This window comes from Sus scrofa, chromosome 1 (assembly GCF_000003025.6).
Source record: "Sus scrofa isolate TJ Tabasco breed Duroc chromosome 1, Sscrofa11.1, whole genome shotgun sequence".
Classification (NCBI taxonomy): domain Eukaryota; kingdom Metazoa; phylum Chordata; class Mammalia; order Artiodactyla; family Suidae; genus Sus; species Sus scrofa.
The window spans coordinates 161,528,210-161,541,722 of NC_010443.5; the positions used below are offsets into that span (position 1 = coordinate 161,528,210).

Here is a 13,513-nt window from a genome sequence, read left to right on the forward strand (position 1 = left end):
CACAGAGCACTGAATGAATGAAAACAAGCCAGTGCTCTTCGACTACCCGATGGAGAGACAGTGTGTTCCTGCTTACAGTGATTTACATGGGAGACATCCTCCTGTTCAGTCAGGAGGAACTGTCTGGTGGTCATTCTACTGAGCTTTAGTTATGAGAACACAAAACTCACTGCACAGATGACCCTAGGCTCTGAATTCTCTCCTCTTCATCCTCCCCCAAATACCACAGCTCCAGATCATTTTAAAAATGGGAACATTACCACTGTCTGCTGTATCCCCCTGCTGCATGCCCCCCACCCCAGCAGCAGCATTCTGAAAGGCTTTCTCAGTATTTCATTTTTAGTGACTCATCTCTACTGAATTTACCATGTCGGCACAGAGGGCTAGCATTTGGTTTTAGTATTTTACTAAGAAAAACATTCCAACACCAGTAACCAAGGACGTCAGGATAGTTAGGAGCTGAGAGCAGGAATTCGTGCACATAATTAAAATTATGGGAAAGGACAGGCACATTCTATGCCCTGAACATTGGAATCATTACTCAGGTGGGGGGTTGGCTTTGATGGTTTGGGCAACAAAAAGCAGGTGTCCTGGATTCATCTCCTTGGCGGCTATGATGCAGTGGAAAGTTCCTGGGCTTGGAAGTTAGAGCTGGTAGCCAGAGCTGTGTCAGTATTTACCAGCTGGGTGTCACGGGGCAGCTCTCCGGACCTCAGTTTCCTCCTCTGTAGACACAGGGGTGAGGGACTAGAGATGCTCCAAAGATCCTTTTACCATTACAGATCTTTTGCACAACTTGGAGTGATCTAGCATCAGTAAGAACAGTCTGAGCCCTGCCAGCCCCATGAGGCCCTGCGTGGTTTTCATCTCTTTGTCCTTTATCTAAACGAGTGCCAAAGGCATACCTAGCCTCAGCACCTTGTAAACCGAGCACTTTCCCTGCAGTATCTGGAAGATGAAGAGCTAACAGCCAGATATTCAGCTCAGCAATGAGGAAAGTTAGGGCCAGTCAAGCTTCACATCTGGAACATCAGAGGCAGCTAAGCAGTTTCATCTGTTTCAGACTAATTAATAAGCCCAATATTTCATCACGGTTGGGGGTTTTTTGAAGAAGGAATAATGATGATTGACTATAAACACATGTGATCTACATCCTCATTCCTCTTTTTTTTTTTTTTTAACTATGCATCATCTAATGTCTAATATTATAGTCAGGGGAACTTTAAAATCTCACAAAGCCTCAGGTCACTCAGAAAGTAAGTGGAGAGCAGAAGGCTGGCCTTAGAATGGCTTCCGCCAGTGGAAAGGAGGTTATGTACCCACAGTCATGGTGACACAGGCCATCCGCTAGTAGGCAACTTTGATTTTTTTCTCTCTGCAAATGTGTCTGGAGCCAGTGTAGTTACTCCAGGGTATCTGTATCATCAATGCAAAAACAACTTAAGGACCGGTTGACTCCACAGTAATTACCTGGTCTCTATTTTTCAGCTTTTGTTTCTTTTCTGATAAAGTGACCGTGACCCCCAATGTCATTTATTACAGGGACAGCCAGGTGTTTCATATAACTTTAAAGGTCTATTCCATAGCTTGGCTCTTCTCAACCTGAGGATTTTTAAAAAATGCTGATAACCGTTCCCTTGTTGTGACCCCCAGCCCTCAGATGGGTGGGGTGCAGCATGGTGGGTGGGATTTTTAAACACCAACCCCCTCCCCACACACACACCCACACACCAGCAAGTGGTTGTAATGTGCCACCCAGGCTTGCGAACTACCACCAGGGCACAAATCTGCACAATGAACTTTTTAAAATGTGCTTGGTGACTCTGCCCATAAGAAGTATGTTGAGAACGTTCATTAGTTTTTCTAAGTTGGCTAAATATTACTAGTATGGTATCTCAGGAATTCTGTTCCTAATGTGTAAGATGTGTAGCCTGCTCAACATCAGTAAAAATTAGAGCTACATGCCCCTCCCCGTGGCTAGTCAGTGATATTGCACCTTTAAAATCTGAAGGCGTTGGAGAGAATGTTAAGTGATGCCTACTTAACACGGTCATGGTCACGGTCAGAGATGCATGACCACATCATTAATGGAGAGGATGGAAAACATGCAGTTGTCTTTCCAGATTGCTAAACGAATTATTAGTGTAGCCTATGCAAGATTATTTTAGTTCTGCATTTCACATTGCTGTGTCCTGTGCTAACAGCAGGATAGAGGAACCCCAATTCAGAATGCATTGCACTTTCCAAGCCTTCACACACATTTACCTTCAAACCCTCTGGGAGCTCTTTCCAAAGGATGGTGCATAGACACCCCCCCCCATCTCCAGTTTTGTAGGAACTTAATAAACAACAGTACCAACAATAACTATGATATTAACACTTCCAGGGCACCTGCCATGTTCTAGGAACTGTTCTGGGAACTTACGGGTGTTATTTCCTTGACACCTTATAACAACCATAGGTGATAGGTGTTGTTGTTTCACCATCCAAGGAAGTTACAGAAGAAGAGGCACGACGAGGTGGCAGGTCAGGATTCCTGATCATCTGATTGTGCCAAAGCCTACATGCTCCTTACTGTTTGTCTATCTGTGGGAGCTGCAAAAGGCTTTTGGACAAAGTTATCTTTACTGATTCCACAAAGGGACAAGAAACAGCCTAGGGATTTTCAGGTGAGAGGTTGCTCAGCAGAGATGCTTCCCTGGAGCAGTGATTGTTGAACTTGCACGTGTTTCAGAGTCACTTAGAGGCTTTGATGGAACAATGCACCGGGCCCTGCTCCCCGGATTTTGGATTTCAGAGAACTGATACCCATGTGCTGCTGCTAGTCTAGTGACCACACCTGAAAATCTCTGCCCTGGAGCTCACCTGTCAGACAGCTCTCAGGTGTCCCGAGCAGAACCACTGCACCCGCGCAGTCCCTGATTCAGACCCTGTAAGTGCTGGTCCTCTGCATTTTGTGTGTGCAGAAACCTAAAGAAAATTACTCCCCTTCTGTGCATCTTATTTGTAAAAGATTGAACAGTTAAAAGATGAATCTATTCTGGCATTCCATGATCTAAATTAAATAGTCTAGAGCCTGCTAATGAGGTTTGTATTACCATGAAAATATCAAGTTGCCTTAATCACCCTAAAACTTGAGTTCCACTGAGTACATAAAAGTAGAAGTGGACAGACGGGCTTTTTACTCCTGTTTGTGATGGCCTGGCTCTGCCAGCAGGGATAGTTCCTTGAAAGGAAGGTCAAGCTTAAATTATCAAACAGGTATTCTCATTTATTTCACATTCTCAATGCTTCACACAGGGCCTGGTGACTAACAGGTGCTGTCTGATGGGTAAGAGGGAGAGAGATGCATAGATGACTGGATGAATAGACAGGTGGATGAGAGCTAAGTGGGTGGCAAGATGGGGGTGAATGAGATTGATAAATGGGAATGGGATTGCCTATATTGACCAGTAGATGGGATGGAATTGATGAATGCTGGGTTGGGAAAGGTAGATGTTCTCCAACTGTCCTTTAAAACTGACAAACCTGGAACCAGGCTTACCTATCTGTGCTGGAGTCCACCATTCTCTACCATCAGCACAACCCAAGTTGGGTGAGGCTTCAGTCCTTCAGCACCCAGTGCATTCCTACATGGAAATTCCCTCATGTTCCTCTATTATGTGTGAGACAGATCTAAATAACTCGAGTTCTCCTCAGATGTGATCAAGCTTCACAGGCAAGTGGGGTTGTAAGTGGGCACATTAAACAGGGATTAAAAAAACCCAAAGGAAATGACCTGATTTGTAGAAAAGGTATTGGACTCAGATTCAGGAAACCTCAATTCTAAACCCACATCAGTTAAACACTTGTTGGGAGTTCCCACTGTGGCACAGTGGGTGAAGGATCTGACCTTGCCTCAGTTGTAGTGTAGGTTGAATCTGCAGCTCAGATTTGATTGTCTGGCCCCAGGAATTTCCGTATGCCATGAGCGCGGCTGGGGAAAAAGTTAATAACTTGCCGGATGACTTTCTGGAAGTCACTGAACCTCGGTTTTCCCTCATTCTGTGGTTCGTGTTAATACCAGAATCCTTGAATGAATGTTTTCAGGCAGAGGGAATTTAGAGGGCTTGGTGGGTCTGAAGACACTGCTGGGCACTCACTCCCATTTACTAGAACCAGGGCTTGTGCCAAGAATTTTACAGGCATTACCCCATTTAATCACCACAGTCCTGTGTTGTAGGAACCACTACTCTATGTTGTGGTTGAGGAGATTGCAGCTTAGAGAGGTCAAATGACTTCCTAAGGTCCCTGAGCTAGTTAGTGACAGGCTGGGATCTGCACCCCAACTCTGCCTCTGGAGGCCGTGTCCTTTAATAACCATTTCACATCACCTCTAAGTGAAGCGCATTCTCACAGCCAGCTCAGTGTGACGCATCTGCTGTGTGAACAGAAACCATCTCCCACGTGTACCCATTGGACATGGGTGGAGGCTGGGGAGAGGTAAGCCTCCTGGTAGAACAGTCAGCCTAGAAGGTGGGGATTAACAAGGCAGCCCTGTTACACTGCACACATGCACTGGACACATGGAAGGATTTTTAAAGAGGCTGCCTCCTTCCCAGAGGTTCAAGTGCTTTTCCCAATCACACACTGAAAACCTAAGCTCCAGGCTGACCCTGTATGTTCAGGAGTCACCGTGTAGTTTACGGCAGCTCAGCTGGACAGAGCACTGCTTCAACCTGCTGGCCTGAGAAGTGTGTTCCTGGTATGTGTGCACCAAGCCTGTGGTGAGGTGCAGGGATGGGGTGTGGCCGGTAGGGGCTCTGCTGTGATCAAGGGAGGAGTCCCATCTCAGCCGCCAGGTTGCCCCAGGCACCCTCACTTCCCAAAGAGCAGGAACACTAGTCACTGTGTATGTCACCAGGCAGGGCTGGTACCAGCCTCACTGGAGAAGGCTTGCTTGAGGCTGCGGCTCTCCCAATGCCCAGCTTATCCATCCATGCCTGTTTCCTGGGGCTGCCGGAACCCAAGTACCACCAACCAGGGGGCTTATGGGGCAGAGGTGGACTGTCTCCACTCTGCAGGCTACATGTCTGAGGTCCGGGTGTCATCAGGCTTGGATCCTCCTGAGGGCTGTGAATGAGAACGTTCTAGGTCTTCCCTAGCTTCTGGTGTTTGGCCAGTGATTCTTTGTTGTTCCTTGGCTCCTGCTGCCTCACCCTGACCTTTGCCTTCATCTTCAAATGGGCTTCTCCCTGTGCTGTCCAAATTTCCCCTTTTTATGAGAACACCAGTCCTATTGGGTTACGGGCCCACCCTACACCGGTATGACTTCAACTTACCTAAATACATCTGCAGGGACCATTTCCAAATTAGGCCACATTCTGAGGCATTGGGTGGAGGGAGGTGTTAGGACTTCCACATGTGCATGTATTTGGGGTGGGGGACACAGTTCACCCTGTAACATTCCTTTTCACTAACTCTGAGCATCTGCTGTGTGAGGTATCAAGCAGCAGCTCCCACTCTGGTGTGGGCACAAAAAGCTCCACAGGGAAGCCCAGGTCCCTCACCAACTGAGCAGGGTGCATGATAAATGCTGCCTTGGTGGTCAGGGAGGGTGGGCTTCAGGCAACACTTGCACGGGGTCTTACTGGTTGGCAGGAGTCCACGAGTGGAGATGGGAGAGAGGACAGCACGGAGGAGAACATGTGGACCCAGAAGCACAAGTGATGACTTGGAGGGAGATGTCACTGGCATCCTAGCAGTCATTACCTGTCACACAAACAACAGACCTGGCCCACCAGCAAAGGGCTTCTAAGCTGAGAGATTTTACACTTGCCTGGGTGTCAAAGGGTTCTGTCCCATGCCGACCAACCCCCCACACACACATCACATGGCTGCCACCTTTTACGAAGACCTGTGGGGAGTCTGCACCTGTTCCTCAAGAGCAGGTAACCTTGGGTGTCTAGTGTCCCTTGTACACAGGTTTGTGTAGTCCGTTTAGGTGCCAGTTGGATGGAGGCTGTGTGGTTACTTGGTGATGTCATCATTTAACTCACACATCACTTAACAAAATATTTTACAAAAAGCCTGTGGAGTTCCCAGTGCTCTACAGGATGTCATGGGGACCCTTCCCAGCTCCTGTCCTATTTGGCATGGATGGGCATGTCCAAGGGGCCCTGGCACATCTTCCGCCTGGCTTCACATCTCCTCGGAGGTCAGTGCGCAGCTCCAGTCTGTGACCCAGCCTGGCCTGGCCAAGCTCTCTTGACCAGCTTTGCGAGCCCTGCACCCAGGTCCCATTGCAGGGGCGTGGGGAATGATTTACCTCATGTGGATGTTGGCCCTTGGAGGGGAGCATAAGTCATGTCAGGTTGATAGAGCTGCCTCCTGATAAAATGGCCACAGTGCGTATTTACCCACGTGAAAGAGGAAGATGTTCAGATGCCTAAATGGAAACTGCTGAGCCCAGAGGGTGGGGCCCCCTCCCAGTCTCCCCTGGGCATGAGACGTGAGAACTGTAAAATTGCCAGCCCTCACCCCTGGCACAATTCAGCATCTGCCAATCCGCCTGGGACTGCCTTTCCTGACGCCTTCTTCTTGGGGGCTGGACGACCCCCAGCCTCCCAAACAGACCGGAACCCATCTCCTCTCTCAGGGCGGGACGAGAAGGCGGAGAATGCGGTGAGAGCTGGCACCTGCTGTGCCACCTGTAAGGAGCTGCACCAGATGAAGCAGACGGTGCTGCAGCTGAAGCAGAAGGTACGTGCCAGGGTGTTAGAAGCAATCACATCAGGTAAAAGGACGGCTTGGTGGGGGTAACGTGGAGGAGTGTTTGGAAAGAATAAGAAACTGTCATCCATAACCTCATTGGGTATTCATTGAGGTTGGTGCCAACTAGGTTTGGACTGGGATGCTTTGCCCACCTGGGCTCAGAGCTCACCATCTGTAGGCCAACAGAACAAGGCAAGGGATTCGGTGACTATTACAGTAGACGGCTTTGTTAGGAGAGGGATGGATTGGGAGTTTGGGATTGGCAGATGCAGACTATTCTATGTCCTCCCATATAGCACAAGGAACTGTATTCAACATCCTGCAATAAAACCATTTTGAGCAGTTCCCATCATGGCTCAGTGGAAATGAATCTGACTAGCATCCATGAGGATGCAGGTTCGGTCCCTGGCCTCACTCGGTGGGTTAAGGATCCACCGCTGCCATAAGCTGTGGTGTAGGTCGAAGATGCGGCTTGGACCTGGTGTTGCTATGTCTGTGGTGTAGGCCAGCAGCTAATGCTCTGATTTGACCCCTAGCCTGGGAACCTCCATACGCCACAGGTGCGACCCTAAAAAGACAAAAAAAGAAAAAACATATTGGAAGAGAATGTGAAAAAGGGTGTGTAGGAAGTTCCCATTGTGGTTCAGCAGATGCAGGTTCAATCCCTGGCCTTGCTCGGTGGGTTAAGGATCCCATGTTGCTGTGAGCTGTGGTATAAGTCACAGATGCAGCTTGGATCCCATGTGGCTGTGGTGTAGGCTGGCAACTGTAGCTCTTATTCGACCCCTAGCCTGGGAACTTCCATATGCCACAGGTACAGCCCTAAAAAGCAAAAAAAAAAAAAAAAAAAAAAAAAAAAAGGGTTTCCCCTGTGGCACAGTAGGTTAAGTATCTAACTGCAGTGGCTTGGGTCACTATGTAAGCACAGGTTCAATCCCCAGCCCAGTACAATAAATAGGTTAAAGAATCCAGCATTGCCACAGCTATGGCGTGGGTCACAGCTGTGGCTCACATTTGGCCCCTGGGCCAGGTAACTTCTACATGCCATAGATGTGGCAAAAAGAAAAAAAAGTATATATGTGTGTAATTATAGATCTAGGCAGTTTGTGATCCAGAGTTCCCATTGTGGCTCAGGTTAAGAGCCCAACTAGTATCCTTGAGGATGAAGGTTTGATCCCTGGCCTCATTCAGTGGATTAAGGATCTGGTCTTGCTGTGAGCTGTGGTGTAGGTTGCAGAGGCAACTCGGATTCGACTCCTAGGCCAGGAACTTTCATATGCCACGGGTGCAGTACTTAAAAAAAAAAGTTTGTGATGGGACAGGGAGACCTGGCAGAAAACCTTGTAAGTGTATCAATTTAAACTCAGAGTTATAGGAGTTCCCATCATGCACAGCAGAAACGAATCTGACTAGGAACTGAGGTTGTGGGTTCAATCCCTGGCCTCACCCAGTGGGTTGGGGATCTGGCATTGCCATGAGCTGTGGTGTAGGTTGCAGACGCATCTCAGATCTGATGTTGCTGTGGTGTAGGCCGGCAGCTATAATATACCCCACAGATATCCTGAGATTGAACTTGTATTGATAGTAGTATTTATTGAGGGGATCCAAAAAAGGCTTCATGTGTTTCATATGCCAGAGGATCATGGGCTGCAGGAGGCAATTGCTTGACGTCTCAAGGCCTAACAAGACCTCAGTTTTCTTCCCTGGGTAGTTAATAATCCAAGACCTGTGGGGAATCTGTTTCCAGCCTGAATGATCTTTAGGGTCAGTGCTGCAAAGTCTTACTGGTTCAGAAATCCAGTTGCTGGGATTCAACTTCTGGCTTTCCCTTGACCTCCTGGCAGTGTTTTATGATGCATGAGAGAAGAAATGTTAAAAAGAAGTTGAAAGTTCTGTGTCCCCCTTAAAACCCTTGCGGCAGAACTGCATACAGATCTAATAACAAGACTTGTCATTGCTTCAGTGACTCTCATGCGCAAGGGTTGGCCTGGAATGGACTGAATCAGAGTCTCCTGCAAAGTGCATTGTGACAAGTCTGGACTAACACTGGCATTCAGAGAACGTCCCATGGAGCCACCCATTTGTAAAGGTGCCTATTAGAATGTGATGTGTTCTGCAGTTAATAAAGCTGTTTTCGATCCAGGATCCCATTTATTCTCACCCTGATGCCATTATGGTCAGGGAGGGTCAGTCACTGCCCAAGAGGCAGGTCAGACCCTAACCCTGGGGCCCTCACTTCTGCTCCTGCGCCAGTTGATTTTTAACTTCCTCCTCACTACGGCTGATGCCATCTGTTCTGTTCAAAAAAGAACATGGGACCGCTGCCCAAATAAATATTGGCTAAGAAGTAGGTTACCGGGTGTCCTGGACCGTGGCCAGCCCCACAGTATAAAATGGGATGCAAACATGTTGAAGTGCACTGTGAGTGAGCAGTCAGCAAATCCCAACTGTGGGAAACTGTGCAGGGCAAAGGCCCTGGGCAGTTCAGCAGGTAAACTTTAAGGCAAAGAAAACCTGCAGGTTAAAAGAAGCTGAAAAGACACAACTTTTTAAGTGGGCAAGACTAAACCATAGGGCCTAGGCAGGTGCAGTTGGGTGATAACATTTTTTCAAACACAGGAAGTGATTAAAATCAGGGTGACGGGAATTCCCATCCTGGTGCAGCGGAAACGAATCCGACTAGGAACCATGAGGTTGCGGGTTCAGTCCCTGTCCTCGCTCAGAGAGTTAAGCATCTGTCGTTGCTGTGAGCTGTGGTGTAGGTTGCAGGCCATGGCTTGGATCCTGCGTTGCTGTGACAGTGATGTAGGCCGGCAGCTGTAGCTCTGATTAGACCCCTAGCCTGGGAACCTCCATATGTGTCAAGTACAGCCCTAAAAAGCAAAAACAGAACAAACAAGCATAAATAAATAAAATCAGGATGATGGTTACTTTGGGAGGAGGAAGGGAGGAGGTGGTGACTAAATCAAGGCATGTAGGAAAAGTTTTGATTTTTTTTTGACTTAGGTGTTCCTTAAAAGGGTGCTTGTCTTACAGCAATTCTCTAAGTATTTGTTTTGTGGAGTTTTCAGATTCTGTACTTTTATTTTCCAATAAAAAGCTGTTTTGAAATGATATGCAGATCCCAGTACCCCCTCCCTTCCAGTTTCTTCTGTGGTTGAGGGGCAGGGGGAGGTGATTTGGCTAAAAAAGGAGATTTGAGGATAGATCAAGATTCATCATTGAACTTGCAGAAAGGATCTAGGTCCCATCAGAATACTGAGGAAAAAATCGAAGCCAAGGAGCTGGTTTTTAATTTAACTTTTTTTTTTTACTGATATGATTATAACTATTTACTTTTTTCAGCATTGACTTCTTTATAGAAGTATAATTGATTTACAGTGTTTTATTGGTTTCAGGTGTATACATAGTGATTCTATATTTTTATAGATTATGCTCCCTTTAAACTTATAATAAAATACTGGCTATATTCCCTGTGCTGTACAATGTATCTTTGTGGCTCATTTATTTTATACATAGTAGCTTGTACTCCATCTCCTACCTTCTCTTGTCTCTCTCCCCACTGGCAACCACTAGTTTGTTCTCTGTATCTGTACATCTGTTTCTGTTTTGTTATATTCGTTTGTCTCATGTTTTAGATTCCATGTATAAGTGATAACAGAGTATTTGTCTCTCTCTGTCTGACTTACTCCACTGAGCATAATACCCTCCAGGCCCATCCATGTCGTTGCAAATGGCAAATTTGCATTCTTTTTTTATATATTGTAAGAAAACAAAAATATGAATTTGAAAAGATCCATGCACCCTAATGTTCATAGCAGATTTATATACAGTAGCCAAGACATGGAAGCAACCTGAATGTCTCTCAACAGACGAATGGATAAAGAAGATGTGGTGCATGTATACATAATGGAAGGAGTAAGCTGAAAAAGTCCCTTGTGTTGCTTCTTTGGGGATGAATTGAGAACACACTGCTTCGGAGCAGTTGAGGCAGGTGTCAGTGGTGACTCAGGAAGCATTTGTTGAGCACCTGCCCTGGCCTGCAGTGAGCTGGAAGATGTCAAAATACAAGAAAGTACAGGACAAAGCCCTGCCTTAAACAAGCTTACTGTCTTAGCTGGGAAACGAAGCCCACAGTGGAAATCAACCTGCAATGGCCATGTGAGGGCAGTTTCAGAAGCTAGAAATCCATGAGGTTTCAGAAGTGTGAGCAGATTTGCAACCTGATGGCTGCATTTGTTGGCTCTAGTGCTGCCTTTAGTGTCAGGTAAATACATGGCTTCTCCATGGTTTGTGGTTTCCTCTGCTACCTTCATCTAGTTGCCCTGTAAAAGTGGGTCTTCTCAGGATTGCTGGGAGGACAAAGCCACATTACAATGACTGTAGATTTCTTTGCCAAGCATTCATGACTAATATTAAGACAGGCAGCTGGGTGTTGTGTCGAGGAGCACACATTCCAGAACCAGATTGGCTATGTTTAAGTCTTAGCCCAACCACTTACTGGCTGTGTGACCCTGAGTAAGCTACTTAACGTCTCTGTGCCTCAGTTCTATAAAAAAAGGGGATAACAGCAGTACATGCTACATAGGGTTTTCATGAGGATCAAATATTTATCAAGGACTTTAAACAGTACCTGCCACGAAGAAAGAGCTCTGTGAATGTTTACCAAATAAATCATTAGCGTGAATTATATGTCCTTATAAAGTGCTTTACAGGCAGCAGCTGATTGATCCCAACAGCCCTATAAGGCAGGTGCTTTATATTACAAAGGCTAATAGGAGATAATGATATTCACAGTCCATTCGTTGGAATCCACAAGACATGCAGACACTTCTCACAACCTTCTTCCCAAACACCTGCATCCCTCAAGCCCATCGCCTGCTGTGTTTGTGTAGAAAGTCAAGCCAGGAGTTCTGGTTGGTTGCCTCCAAAGCACCAACACATTTACTTTCCACTCATCCTGCTGACAGAGAGGAACTGGCAGGAGCCAGGATGTAATTACCCAGCAGGAAGTCAGCCAGGAAACTCAGGTCAGTGTTTACTGGATCACCTCTCGACTTTTGCAAGGGAGAGGAGAGCTGGGAAGGGTGGGGGCTGATCGCTGAAGTCTTTCTATGTGCAGGTCTTGTCCTCTGGGCTTGCTTACAAATTTTCATCCAAATTTGATCACCCAATCCAAACATCCCCTTTTATAGATGCGAAGATGAGAACCTGGAAGGGCCAAGGAACCAAATCATACTGCTACTTAGAAACACAGCCAGGAGCAGCCCCTCACCCCCAGCAGAGCATTTGTGCTACGTCCGTGGTCATGGTTGGTGGTGGTGATTAATCTGGGCACTGGGCCAGGCATGTTGCTGACATCATCATTTTCACCCTTCCAGCAGCCTTTCTTAGGTGGATGTTAAAATCCTCATTTTATAGAGGAAGACATCCAGGTTCTGTAGCTTCCCAAGGTCCCACAGATAGAAAGTGGCAGGCTGAGATTTAAACATGGGTCTGCCCAATGCCAAAGCCCACAGATGAGACCCACATTTCAGTTTATCTCTTGGAAGCAGATAATAAAATTGAACCAGCCTTCAGGGCCAGAGTTGACCCTCTCTGTTCTCTAGTTACAGTGGTTTTGCTTATCACTTCTCCTCACTCAGAGGTTCACCCCATTCCACCCCAGGACACAGTCATGCATTCACAGGTTAGAGTGGTCTTTCACTATGACACAGTGATACCAGTACTGGATCACTGTGTAAATAAACCCCTGGAACGCAGCTGGATCCTGGTGTTGACTTTGAACCATAAACCCTGACATGAACTGGTGCAAAGCTACTTTCAAGATTGCACAAGATCTGAAAGTGGTTTCCCTACTGGATTCTGAGCGATGATCACAGGGGAATTGAGTGCCTTTCCTTGAATCTTTCAGGGAACTGTAAGTCTTAAAGGAAGACCGTTTATCTGGAAGGCACTGGATGTCCAGGAATCTTGTAGCTCACAGACCTGCAAGGTTGTCCTTACCTAAGGATTTTCATACTAAGTAAGGGGATCCTAAGGCATTGAGGGACCCCTGGGAAGAGAGTGTTGGTGCTGCTTGGAGCTTCCCACCCTCTGAGCATTCTTGCACCATGAGCTGGATGGATTGCAGTATGAACCCAAGAAAAGAAGAAAAACCCTCTGGAGGAAGTTCTAGACAGAGGAGTCCCCCAGGCTCAAACAGGTCACCTAGGGCAACTGAAGCAGGAATCAAACTTGACCCCAGGAGAGCCTGCAGTGTGCTCTGTGGGTGAGAAAGGAGCAGGAGGAACTGGAGCAAAACCTTAGACCGTGTGGCTCCTCCCCTTCTTCATGCCAGGCTGCGGGGATACAGCCTAAAGCCTCTTGTGGGTTTCCCATTATTTCACCTTTTGGAAACACTGCAATCCTTTCATTAGGAGCTATTGGTATTCAGGACCTGGGCAATCATCTTGCAAAGGAGCCAGAATAATTGCATTTATCCAGTAAAAGTGGTTTGCCAAAGTGCAATGTTTGCTTTTCATTAATCCTGGCTTTCTTCCCTTAGCAAGAGTATATCTCTTTGTGACTCAGAAAAGTCATCCATTTCTAAAGATTGATTGAGATGCCTCCAAACCCAGCAGTCACCCAGCAGGAGAAGAGGCTCTTGGGCAAGGGTCTCGGCCAGAATCCCATTTCATAATAGCCACACTATACGTTCGCAAACCTCCATGCTCAGAAACAGACACTAGTGCAGGAGGCCGAGGACCTTCCAAAGCCA

At 46.9% G+C, this 13,513-nt stretch overlaps 1 protein-coding gene across 5 annotated transcripts in view; it reads left to right on the forward strand.

The window, feature by feature from the left end:
- The window catches only part of CCBE1 (collagen and calcium binding EGF domains 1), a 235,913-nt gene that overhangs the window by 207,583 nt on the left and 14,817 nt on the right, over positions 1–13,513 (forward strand). For 4 of the 5 annotated variants that reach the window (XM_021099901.1, XM_021099895.1, XM_005659840.3 and 1 more), the window contains one exon: positions 6,602–6,741. In XM_021099901.1, coding sequence (XP_020955560.1) covers positions 6,602–6,741 — 140 coding nt within the window. The remainder of the gene's footprint in view (positions 1–6,601; positions 6,742–13,513) is intronic. The other variant, XM_003121722.6, reaches the window with a different exon arrangement.